Source organism: Notamacropus eugenii, chromosome 4, assembly GCF_028372415.1.
Source record: "Notamacropus eugenii isolate mMacEug1 chromosome 4, mMacEug1.pri_v2, whole genome shotgun sequence".
NCBI lineage: Eukaryota > Metazoa > Chordata > Mammalia > Diprotodontia > Macropodidae > Notamacropus > Notamacropus eugenii.
The window spans coordinates 135808858-135822276 of NC_092875.1; the positions used below are offsets into that span (position 1 = coordinate 135808858).

Here is a 13419-nt window from a genome sequence, read left to right on the forward strand (position 1 = left end):
AGAATTTATCATAGCACTTAGTATATACTTCTCCTTTGTACTTAGCACAGCTCCTGGAACATAGAAGGTGCTTCAAAATTGTTTGTTGACTGATATAATCTAATTCATATCACAGTTATTTAGCTACATGTTTTATCTTCCTTATTAAAATGTAGCCTTCTTGAGGAATGGGTCTGATTTCATCTAGTACAAGCCACTGAGTAGACACTAAAATGTTCTTGAATTTGATCACCTATTCACCAGTGCATAAAAGATGGTATGTGTGTGTGTGTGTGTGTGTGTATGTGTGTGTGTGTGTGTATGTGTGTGAGTGTATATGTGGGTGGGTGAAGTTCCTAGATTTTACCTTTGTGATAAACAGTGATGTTATTTCTAATTATCCTGCTAATCTAAAAGCCTGAAAAATGTCTTTACGTTTCTCTGAAGATAAGGGTATGTAACAGTAATTGTAAACTTTATGGTAAAATATAGAAGTCAATTAACCTCACTGATAAGAAAAATATATTCAAGGCTACAAGAGCAGATGAATTTCATTTCTATGACTGATTTGTGAATACTGTAATGGTAGAATGGTTGAACATTAGAAAAATACACAGACTAAAATACACAAACATACATGCACACACACATATGTAATTCATACATGTAGATAACACAGATATGTATATTTACACACAGCAATGTGTTATGTTGCATGCACACATATGTACACATATCTGTATATACACAATACACACATATATAATATACACATATATATTCTAAGTCTAATTCCATATATATTTTGTGTAAAATTCATATGGAATAAGGCTTAGAATGTGTCTAATTGTACATATGTATATTTTATATATACACACATATACATATATATGTATGTATATAGATACATACATACATACATACATACACACACACACACACACACACACACACCTATGGAATTAGACTTAGAAGACCAAATGATAACATGTCAGAGGAAAGAACGACTTTCTCCCAGACAAAAAAAAATTTTTTTTTTCGTTTGTTTGAATTGGTTCTTCCACTCAAAACTCCCAGTTTCTAACTGCTTTGCCAATGGCAAAAATGGGATGGAATTGTTAGAGTGTCATCATCACTATCTGCTCCTTTTTCCAGCTCTGCTAAACTCTGTGATACAATATTTGTAGAGAGAGAATGTATAAGTTTAGAACTTTTTTGTTCATGAAAATATTGGGGAAGGACGTTCCACTACATCATGCATCCCTCCTTTGATACATACAACAGACTATTCTTCCCCTAGTGAATAAATGGGATTGGTTAGTGTGTATGTAAAACCATTGGCTCATAAAAGACAGGGACTGTGTCTTCATAGAATAGAATAACAGAATGTTAGTGTTGGAAGGGAATTTAGAAATAGTCTAGTTCATCTCCTTCGTTTTATCAGGAGAAAACTGCTTTTAGAATTCCTTGATGTTTTAACACAGTATTCTGTGTAGGATGTGTGGCCTATCAAAATGTTTTTGATTGGATTATTTTATTATATATCTATAATTATTTTATTATCGATTTCCTGTCAGTATAGGAACTTAGATGGGAATTATTTTGGGAGTTTTGTGAAAGCCTCAGACAACAAAGAAAAAGTTTAGAAACTCAGAAATACATAAAATATATGTACAGTGTTATATGATATCAGTATATTCTGTTTTTTTAATACAATAATAATGCAGTCTTCTTCTCTGGTATGCCCCTAACCCTGTGATATGGAAGGGATATCTATCTATCTATCTATCTATCTATCTATCTATCTATCTATCTATCTATCTATTGCTCACATATGTATATATGTGTATGTGTTTTTGGATAATTCATGGAAATAAAATAGATGTTTTGCCAATATCTCAAAACTGCCACCAGGAATTCATGTTTTTTTCTACTGAATTCTCTCTCTCTCTCTCTCTCTCTCTCTCTCTCTCTCTCTCTCTCTCTCTCTCTCTCTCACACACACACACACACACACACACACACACACACACACACACACACACACTTCTAATTTGGTCATATTTAGAGTTATTCTTTCTTTACCAAACATCTAACCTTAATTTCAATTCATGACTTTCTCCTACTTCAACATATCTTCCTTTATACTTGGAAAGATTCTTACCTTCTTTGCAATCTTTCATATATTTTTTTAAAGACCCAGCTTTCTTTATATTTTTTTCTAAATATTTTGTACTTCTAAATCTAATCTAAATGATGGAATTCAGACTCAAGTCTCTGTGGTAGTTCTTATCCCTAAATATCTCAAACTCTAGAATCATTTGGAAACAAACTTTACATTGAATCCACCCACTCAGAACATCTTGAGATTGTTAATGACCAGCTGTCAGATTCTACAGAGCCAATTATCTGACCAGTTTGATCCTAGTTGCAGTTTGTATACACAGCAACATGAAGATCTGTTTATTATTAGATCATTATCACATCCCATAATACCTCATGAAACAAGAATCAGAAAAACCTCACCATCAAAATTCTCAGTTCACACGGTGAAAACCTGGTATCCATATAAACACTTTTTTGATCATATGAAGACTGACTCCATCAACTAGTACATTTGTTGTTTAATTTTCACAAATCTATTTCTTTTGCTGTTGTTTATCTATTTGTACACTTACACTGATCAGTGGAATTTAAAATAAAATATATATGATTTTAAATAAAACTGATTAACTTTCTAATATATGCTCTCTAGGAATTCAGAATTTTCCTGATTCTATTACTGCTTCTGACTAGACCTTTAAGTCCATCAAATTAGCCAACTATTTTCTACAGAAGGGCTCAGCCACCTTAATTGGTTATAAAATATAGCTCCTAAATAATATATCCTCATGAATAGTATAAAATGATATGCAATCATGATTAATTTTCATATTTTCCACAAAATTTTAAAAAAAATATAGTCATCCTCCCTTTCTATATTATTGTATCTTCATAAGATTTATCATAACTTTCTTTTTCAATATGACTTAGATCATTTGTAGGATCCCAGTTTTCTAATGTGGGAAATGAGTAAGTTGGACCAGGTTTTTTTTTCTTTTTCTTAGAAAATTCTAAACTTGTATGATACTATACATCAAGGACCCTGAAAAAGTTCATTTTGGTACTTCTTTATTTAGTCAAGAAAATTTGGATAAGATTTGGATAAGAACAGTCTTATTATTTCACAATCTCACAATATAAAATTCATATTATCTTTATCTATCTTTCTATGTCTTCCTGTCTATTATCTATTTACCAACCTAAATATTAATCATTGAATCCAAATGTAAAATAAATTAGTTGAATACATTTTACTGATGTCTTTAGACATTTAAAATTAGATTATTAATGCTTTGGATAGTTTCTACATAAATTCAACAAGATATATTTCAAATCTTGTGGTAAAATATATTTATTAACAATATGATCTTTTTGCAAAGAAGACAGAAACTATTATTTATTTATAGTTTTCAGCATTCAGTTCCACAAGATTTTGAGTCACAAATTTTTTCCTCATCTCTCCCCTCCCCCCACCCCAAGACACTAAGCATTCATATTACCCCTTCCCCCAATCTGCCCTCCCATCCATCACACCTCTCCTTCCCTTATCCCCATCTACTCTCTTTTCTTGCAGGGCAAGATAGATTTCTATATCTCATTACCTTATAGTTCTTATTTCCCAGTTTCATGCAAAAACAACTCTCAGCATTCATTTCTAAAACTTTGAGTTCCAACTTCTCTCTTCTCCTCCCTCCCCACAAATCCCCATTGAGAAGGGAAGGAATTCAATATAGGCTATATATGCGCAGTTATGCAAAAGATTTCCATAAAAGTCATGTGGTGGAAGACTAACTATATTCCCCTCCATCCTATCCTGCCCCCCATTTATTCTATTCTCTCTTTTGATCTTGACCCTCCCCAAAAGTGTTTACTTCTAATTACTCCTCCCTCCCATTTGCCCAACCTTCTATCATCCCCCCTTCACACCTCACTTATCACCTTCTCCCCTACTTTCCTGTATTGTAAGATAGATTTTCATACCAAATTGAATGTGCATGTTATTCCCTCCTTAAGCCAAATGTGATGTGAGTAAGCTTCATTTTTTCCCTCTCACCTTCCCCCTTTTCCCCTCCACTGAAAAAACTTTCTTGCCTCTTTTAAGAGAGATAATTTGCCCCATTCCATTTCTCCCTTTCTCCTCCCAATATATTCCTCTCTCACCCCTTAATTTTATTTTTTTTTTGGATACCATCCCTTCCTATTCAACTCACCCTGTGTTCTCTGTATATATGTATATAATCCCTGAAACTACCCAAATACTGAGAAAAGTCTCAAGAGTTACAAATATAATCTTTCCATATAGGAATGTAAATAGTTCAGCTTTAGTAAGGTCCTTATGATTTCTCTTTCCTGTTTATCTTGTCATGCTTCTCTTAACTCTTGTGTTTGAAAGTCAGATTTCTTATTCAGCTCTGGTATTTTCATCAAAAATGCTTTAAAGTCCTCTATTTCATTGAATGACTATTTTTTCCCCTGAAGTATTACACTCAGTTTTGCTAGGTAGGTAATTTTAGTTTTAATCCTGGCTCCTTTGACTTCTGGAATATCATATTCCAAGCCCCTATCTCAATGTAGAAGCTGCTAGATCTTGTGTTATCCTGATTGTATTTCCACAATACTTGAATTGTTTCTTTCTGGCTGTTTGCAATATTTTCTGCTTGACCTGGGAACTTTGGAATTGGGCTACAATATTCCTAAGAATTTTTTATTTTGTTTTGTGATTTCATGGTTTCTCATAAAGTCATTAGTCTTCATCTGTTCCATTCTAATTTTTAAAGAACCATCTTCTTCAGTGAGCTTTTGAACCTCCTTTTTCATTTGGTTAATTCTTCATTTTAAAGCATTCTTTTCCTCATTGGTGTTGTAGACCTCTTTTGCCATTTTAGTTAGTCTGTTTTTAAAGGTGTTGTTTTCTTGAGCATTTTTGGGGTCTCCTTTAGCAAGCTGTTGACTTGCTTTTCATGATTTTCTTGCATTGCTCTCATTTCTCTTCCCAATTTTTTCTCTACCTCTCTTATTTGATTTTCATAATCCCTTTTGAGGTTTTCCCTGGCCTGAGACCATTGCATATTTATTTTGGAGGCTTTGGATGCAGAAGCCTAGACTTTTATATCTTCTTCTGATGGTATGCATTGTTCTTCATCATCTGAAAGGATGGAAGAAAGAACCTGTTCACCAAGAAAGTAACCTTCTATAGTCTTATTTGTTGTCCCTTTTGGAGGCATTTTCCCAGACTGTTACTTGACTTTTGAGTCCTTTGTCAAGTGGAGCATACACTGTGAGAACTGTTAGTTCCTCTAAGGTAGCACAATCAAGGGAGAGGAGTTTCCTTCTCTCATGGCCTGCCCTGTTGTATGGGAGCAATCACAAGCTTTTTAGCCCAGGATCTGCAAGTAGAATTCCTTATCCTGAGCCTCCACCAGTTCCACCAGCCAGTGCTCCTCTTCACCCCAGGAGCACGTCTCAGGACTGAGATCCAGATCAGCAGCTCAATTCCCTTAGGTTCTTTAGGCTCAGGGCTCCTAAAATGGATGCTCCTGCCTCAGCAACCACTGCTGCCCTGGGGCTGGGGCCAGACCACGTTCCCTTCATATGTAGGTGAAATAGCTTTCTCACTGATCTTTGAAGGTGTCTTTGGCATTTTGGGGTTGAAGAATCTGGGGACCACAGCTGCTTCCCAGGATTCTGAGCCCTGCAGCCTGCACAAGTTCTGTCCCTACCACGTAGCGCAGCCAAAGTTTTCCTGCTCTCTGCTCTGAGCCTGGTGACACAGACCCTTCTTATTGGCTTTCCAGGCTGTCTTGGGCTGGAAATCTCTTTCATTCTGTTATTGTGTGGCTTCTTCTGCTCTAGAATTTGCTTAGAGTCATTTTTTACAGTTATTTTATGGGCTTTGGGGGATGAGCTAGGGTAGGTCTGTTTTTCTACTTTGCCATCTCGGGTCCACCCCCCCACTCCCCACCCCCAGAAAAAACATTTTTAAAGCAAGATATGTACATTATATTTCTTGACTTCATATTCAGATGTATACATTACGTTTTCTGGCTTCATACTCAGAAATAAAAAGACAGCAATTTACAGTTAATATGAAAATCATGATGCAGCAGGAAGAGGACTGTCCAAAATTGTCAAAATATAAGAGTTTCACATTTCTGTCCTCCCCCCATTAGATTATTAGATCTGAGAGTGAGAACTGTCTTTTGCCTTTTTTGGTATCTCTGACACTTAGTATTGTACCTGAACACAGTAGGTGATTAATAAATGCTTATTGGTTGCCTGAGTTTCTAGTCTTGCTTTGGCAAAATGACTATGTGTCTTTGGACAAATCACTTAATCTTTCCAAGCTTCAATTTCATCACTCTCTTTGTGAAGATGAAATGGTCATATGAGGTCTAACTTTCCCTGAAGTAGATGGGAAAGCTCTGTAGATTGTTTTGTGATAAGTAGATTGATTGATGGATAGATTGTGTGTATATGTTGACACTTGTATATATATATATATATGTGTGTGTGTATATATATGCATATATGTATGTATGTATGTATTCACATATATATTTCGTAGAAGAATCAGACTTGTAAATATACCAAGGATTAATAGAAAGATGCTTGGTGGGTATAAGCATATTATACCATATTATAAATCAGTCAATCCATAAACATTAATTAACCATTTATTAATAAAATGCATGGTGCTAAGTGCTTGAGATAACAAAGAAAAGAAAAACATTGCCTACCTTCAAGGAGCTTGTTTTCTCATGGGGAAGACAATACATAAATATCTAGGTATAGACACAATTCACAGAGGTTAGGTGGCATATAATTTTAAAATGGAAAATTTTAGGAAGTTGAGGTACTGGAAGAGAACCCATGAAGAAATGATCACTTGTGTGTAGGAAGTACTATAAAAGAACTCATCAAGGTAACGCATTGTTTGAAAAGAAGATAGGTTGGGGCTGTAATGAGAATGCCAGATAAGAGATGAACAGCCTGGTATTCATGAAATATAGTGCAAGAGCAAGGAAAAGGCTTCCAGTGCATTTTGGTACAACCTCTATGGAGGATTTATGAAAGAAGAAGTGTGTACATCATATAGGATTCGGTAGTGGGGATGGGACTGCACCAATCTTAAAGAGATCACAAATCCATTACAGTAGTGACTTTTGAGTTTAACATTTCTAAGCCCCTGTAAGAAATACTGCCAGTTAGTCAAATTAAAAAAAAAATTCAATGCATAAAAGTCTTAAAATCTCTTCCAATCACCCTGAAATAAGATGAAAAAACATGCAGAGTATATCCGGACTGAGTGTGACTGTGCTTTTATACTTTTATTTTCACCCACAGTACATAAATTGCTGTCACATAGCAATGTGCTATTAACACTACCAGAAAGAAGTGATGTGAGATATATTTAAGTTTTAAAAAATTAAACATTAAAAATACATTGCCTTGATTCTTTAGCACATAGATACAATATAGTTTGAGACAAATATAATTGGCATAATTCTTAACTATTTCAAAGGATCTACAATCTCTTCAAAGTGGATATTCCCTCAGAGAACACAGAATGTAATCAATCTATGCCTTATCATACTGTGATTCTTGTCCACAATTTCTGACACAGAGGACCCACCCAATGCTTTGGGATCCTTCTTTTAGATAACTTGTCCCAACTGGCTCCTAGAGCAGACAGTCTTTTGATCTCTTCCTTTTTATTCTTGGTACATACATGGCCCCAATTTCCTTTCTGAATATATATTTCTTTTATGATTTTTATGCTAGTGATGTGTAATTCTGTAGTGAGAGCAAAGGATAACAGATGGAAAGATTGTGCACAGAACTGAAACCAGACATGCATTGGAAACATACTGAATTGGCTCATAAGAGTCAGCTGTTAAATTTTCAGTGGAGGCATTTACACCTCAAAAATCAGCAGATATTACAATCAGATATTGATTGATTTATTGTTTTGGTAAATATTTAGACTTAAGAATGGTAGAGAAAATATTAATAATGCAAATTAAGTTTAAAAATGTATCCTAAATACCTTTTCCCACTGGCATTGAAAACTTTTAATCCAGGATAGTACTTTACCTACAACACATAGTCTCTAGACAGTTCACCATGGCACTGAGAAGTTAAGTGACTTTCCCTGGGTCACACAACATGTATGTGTGTAACTGGACTTGAACCCAGGTCTTCATAGTTTTATAGCCAGCTTCCCAAGGTAGCAGTGGGAATAGGGAGAAAGAACTGGATATAACAGCTATCATAAAGTAGAATAAATTTTAATAAAAGCAATAATGATATTTCTATAGTGCCTTAAAGTTTGCAAATCACTGTATATAATGTCCTTTCATCATCACAAAATCCCTTCAAGAGAGTTGCTATTGTTATCCCCATTTTATAGATGTGAGAACTGAAGCAAAGGAGGATTAAGCAACACTACATAGCTACTAAGTATCCAAGGGATATTTTCACTCACTCCTTCCTGATTTCTAATACAGAAAATCAGAAGGAAGAACAGGTTTAGTAGAAAAGATGATAAACTTGGTTTTAGATATTATGTTTGAGGTGGAGATGGCACACCAATGAGAGGAAGTTATTCCCAAAGTTCACTGGTAATGTGACTTGAGACAAACATTTGGAATTATTTGGTTACAGGTAGTTAAGCCAGAGGTGTCAAATGGAGCCCAGACAGCCCTCTAGAGTATATCAAAAGTAGATTAAAATGTAATTAGGAGGCCAGTCTCGGTGGTGCGCCGCCGTTCCACGCGTTCCGAGGACAGAAGGAAGGAGAAGGCGGTGGGAGGATGGCGGAGCCGGCGGACAAGCCCTACCGGGCCGAGTACGCAAAGAGCGGGCGCGCCTCCTGCAAGAAATGCGGCGAGAGCATCGCCAAGGACTCGCTCCGTCTGGCCATCATGGTGCAGTACATCAGCCATCTACCAGAAAGTGGAGGGCATGGTTCATTTTCATTCTTCTCCAGGCAGGATCAGTCACCCATGTTTGATGGGAAGGTCCCAAACTGGCATCACTATGCTTGCTTCTGGAAGCGAGGTCTTGTCATCTCTCAAGCTGAGCTTGAAGTAGATGGGTTCTTGGAGCTGCGATGGGATGACCAGCAGAAAATTAAGAAGACCATCGAAGCTGGAGGGCTGACAGGAGGCAAAGGCGGGAGTCAAGATGGAGGTGGCAAGGGAGAGAAAACCCTAATCAACTTTGCAGTGGAGTACGCCAAATCCAATAGAAGCGCTTGCAAAGGGTGTCAACAAAAAATAGAAAAGGGTCAGGTACGTCTGTCCAAGAAAATGATTGATCCAGAGAAACCTCAGCTGGGGATGATTGACCGGTGGTACCATCCAAACTGCTTCGTCAAATGCCGAGATGAACTTGGATTCCTGCCTCAATACAGTGCTAGCCAGCTCAAAGGATTCAGTATCCTGCAGCCAGAGGACAAGGAGACCCTCAAGAAACAGCTCCCAGCAATCAAGACTGAAGGGAAGAGGAAAGGAGACGAGGTAGATGGAGACAATGTAGCCAAGAAAAAGGCCAAGAAAGAAAAGGACAAAGAGACGAAACAGGAGAAGCTCTTCAAGACACAAACAGAGCTCATCTGGAACATCAAAGATGAACTGAAGAAAGTCTGCTCTACAAATGACCTGAAAGAGCTGCTGATAGCCAACAAGCAGGAAGTGCCTTCTGGGGACTCTGCGATACTGGACAGAGTGGCTGATGGGATGGCTTTTGGAGCTCTTCTTCCCTGTGAAGAGTGTAAGGGACAGTTTGTCTTCAAAAGTGATGCATACTACTGCACTGGAGACATCACTGCCTGGACCAAGTGCGTGGCCAAGACACAGACTCCTAACCGACAGGAGTGGACCATCCCCAAAGAGTTCCGGGAAATCTCTTACCTCAAAAAATTTAAATGCAAAAAGCAGGACCGAGTGTTCCCCCCAGAAGCTAATACCCCAACTTCAAAACCACTCCCCTCTTCAGTGGCAGCCCCTCCCACCGTGAACTCCTCAGCCCCACCAGACAAGCCATTGTCAAGCATGAAGATTCTGACTCTGGGGAAGCTCTCCAAAAACAAGGATGAAATGAAAGCCACAATAGAAGAACTTGGGGGGAAGCTGACGGGGACAGCTAACAAAGCTTCCCTCTGCATTAGTACAAAAAAGGAGGTGGAGAAGATGAATAAGAAGATGGAAGAGATCAAAGAAGCCAATGTACGTGTAGTGTCAGAGGATTTCCTCCAAGATGTTTCTGCTTCAGGCAAGAGCCTCCAGGAGCTGCTCTCTCTGCACACTTTGTCCTCCTGGGGTGCTGAAGTGAAGCAGGAATCTGTTGAGGTGAAGCCAGGAGGGAAGTCAGGTGTCCCTTCTTCCAAGAAGAGCAAGGGTCAAGTCAAGGAGGAGGAAGGGACCAACAAATCAGAAAAGAAAATGAAATTAACACTAAAAGGTGGAGCAGCTGTGGATCCTGATTCTGGGCTCGAGGACTCAGCTCATGTACTTGAAAAAAATGGAAAAATCTTCAGTGCCACCCTTGGCCTTGTGGACATTGTTAAAGGCACCAACTCATATTATAAGCTGCAGCTCCTGGAGGATGATCGAGAAATTAGGTACTGGATATTTAGATCTTGAGGCCGAGTGGGCACTGTGATTGGCAGCAATAAACTAGAACAGATGTCATCCAGAGAAGATGCCATTGATCATTTTTTGAAATTGTATGAGGAGAAAACAGGCAACTCGTGGCATTCTAGCAACTTCACTAAATATCCCAAGAAGTTCTACCCCCTGGAAATTGACTACGGGCAGGATGAAGAGGCTGTAAAGAAACTGACCGTCAGTGCTGGCACCAAGTCAAAGCTTCCCAAGCCAGTTCAGAACCTCATCAAGATGATCTTTGATGTGGAGAGCATGAAAAAGGCCATGGTGGAATTTGAGATTGACCTTCAGAAGATGCCATTGGGAAAACTGAGCAAGAGGCAGATCCAGAATGCGTATTCTATCCTCAGTGAGGTCCAGCAGGTGGTATCCCAGGGTGGCAGCGACTCTCAGATTCTGGACCTCTCCAATCGCTTCTATACTCTGATCCCCCATGACTTTGGAATGAAGAAGCCCCCACTCCTGAACAACATTGATTGTGTACAGGCCAAAGTACAGATGCTAGACAACCTACTGGATATTGAGGTAGCATATAGTCTACTCCGTGGTGGGTCTGAAGATGGCAGCAAGGATCCTATTGATGTCAACTATGAGAAGCTTAAAACTGATATTAAGGTGGTTGACCAGAATTCAGAAGAAGCTGACATCATCAGGCAATATGTTAAGAACACACATGCTACAACTCACAATGCCTACGACTTGGAAATTATTGATATCTTCAAGATTGAGCGTGAAGGGGAAAGCCAATGCTACAAGCCCTTTAAGCAGCTTCATAATCGGCGGCTGCTGTGGCACGGGTCCAGGGCCACCAACTTTGCTGGGATACTCTCTCAAGGTCTTCGAATCGCTCCACCCGAAGCCCCTGTGACTGGCTATATGTTTGGTAAAGGAATCTATTTTGCTGACATGGTTTCCAAGAGTGCCAATTACTGCCACACATCTCAGGGAGACCCAATAGGACTGATCCTCCTGGGAGAAGTTGCCCTTGGTAACATGTATGAACTGAAGCATGCCTCCCACATCAGCAAGTTACCCAAGGGCAAGCACAGTGTCAAAGGTTTGGGCAAAACTGCGCCTGATCCAACAGCCAGTGTCACTCTTGATGGTGTGGAAATTCCCTTGGGAACTGGGGTTCCTTCTGGTGTTAGTGACACCTGTCTACTGTATAATGAATACATTGTCTATGATATTGCTCAGGTAAATCTGAAGTATCTACTGAAATTGAAGTTCAACTTTAAGACCTCTCTGTGGTGAACAGATAGCACTTGGCTAGTGCTTAGACTGGGCCCCTTTAGTTCTGCCTGGTAGGCTTAAAAATTAACGACCCTTTCAGAAATATCAAGAACTGTTAACTTCACTAAATCTTCTCCATAAGGATTTTATGTAAACAAATGGCCATATGTTGAAAAGATTTTTTTCCCAAGCCTAAATCTCTGGGTTTTGTTTGTCTCTGGGGATTTGATTCCCCACCCACCCAAGTTCCGTGCACCCCTGGGGCATAGCAGGTCTCCTATAACTGACAAGTGAGGAAAAGTTGGAAGAAAAATGGTTTTACACAAAATAAGCATTGCGGGGGAGGGATTTTTAGAGAGAGGGAAATTACAACGTGATGTTTACATTATTAGATTTCAAAGGAAAATAAAGTGCTTCCGACTCTAGATGTTCCTCATTTTTGATTTTGGAAAAAGTATTAAGCACATTTATTTTAAGGTAAAAATAAAAGCTAATTTCATACTAAAAAAAAAAATGTAATTAGGAAATATTTAAGAAAATAAATAAAAATACAAAAGAGCATAATGTGAATATGTGGTTTTGTAAGTCACTATGCAAGCTTGAAGATATGATTCTTGTGGTTGAGAAACTGATGGTATAATTAATAGGACAAATAAATAGGTTATCTGATAAATGTGTGTTCATCCTTCATTGCTGAAGAAGACCATGCCATCAGAGAAATAATGACATGACTTGCACTTGACTTTGGTTTGAGTCAAGGAGGGCTGTGCTGGTCACCAGCCTCACTTCTCCTCCAGAGCCATCTGAATCCAGTGACCAGATAGTCATCAGGATGACTGGAGATGACCCAGGATGAGGCAATTGGGGTTAAGTGACTTGCCCAAGGTCACACAGCTAGTGAGTGTCAAGTGTCTGAGGAGAGATTTGAACTCAGGTCCTCCTGACTCCTGCACTGGTGTTCTATCCACTGAACCACCTAACTGCCTCATCTGATAAATAAGCTGCTACTGGACCCAAAGGACTGGGATACTGCTGGAGATCCACTAAGGGGCTCTTATACTCTGAATCCAGACGTGGTTTGTATGAAGTTTAATTGTAGGGTACCTGACCACTAATGACAAGAGTTGGTCTCATTTTTCTCACATTCTTCAGTTTTAGTAAACCCCCATGCTGATGTGCTTGGGGAATATGTATTTTTAACATAGATTGTAGGTCATGTCTAAGGTCTCTCCCATGTGAAAGGAGAAAGGTACTGAGTATATAATATGTATCACCTACAGAGCAAATATTTATTGCCTACACAAATACTGAAAGACAAAATACAGTGTATATTTGACAGAAACAAACCAAATAATTGTTTATACTTGTTATTCTCCAAGAAGTTGGTACTTAAAACTATTTAACATGAAACAATTTGCATTACTTTTGATTAGTC

General features: G+C 38.3%; 1 protein-coding gene and 1 pseudogene across 1 annotated transcript; both read left to right on the forward strand.

The window, feature by feature from the left end:
- Positions 1-8830: 8830 nt before the first annotated feature.
- LOC140500589 (poly [ADP-ribose] polymerase 1 pseudogene) lies at positions 8831-12498 on the forward strand (annotated as a pseudogene).
- Positions 10770-12498, forward strand: LOC140500590 (poly [ADP-ribose] polymerase 1). The gene has a single exon (XM_072603252.1). The coding sequence runs from the start codon at positions 10770-10772 to the stop codon at positions 12003-12005; it is 1236 nt and encodes a 411-aa protein (XP_072459353.1). The 3' UTR covers positions 12006-12498.
- Positions 12499-13419: the final 921 nt, after the last annotated feature.

Coding starts and splice junctions, on each gene's coding strand:
- LOC140500590 (XM_072603252.1), top strand. CDS start 10,770: ATGTCATCCAGAGAAGATGCCATTGATCATTTTTTGAAATTGTATGAG.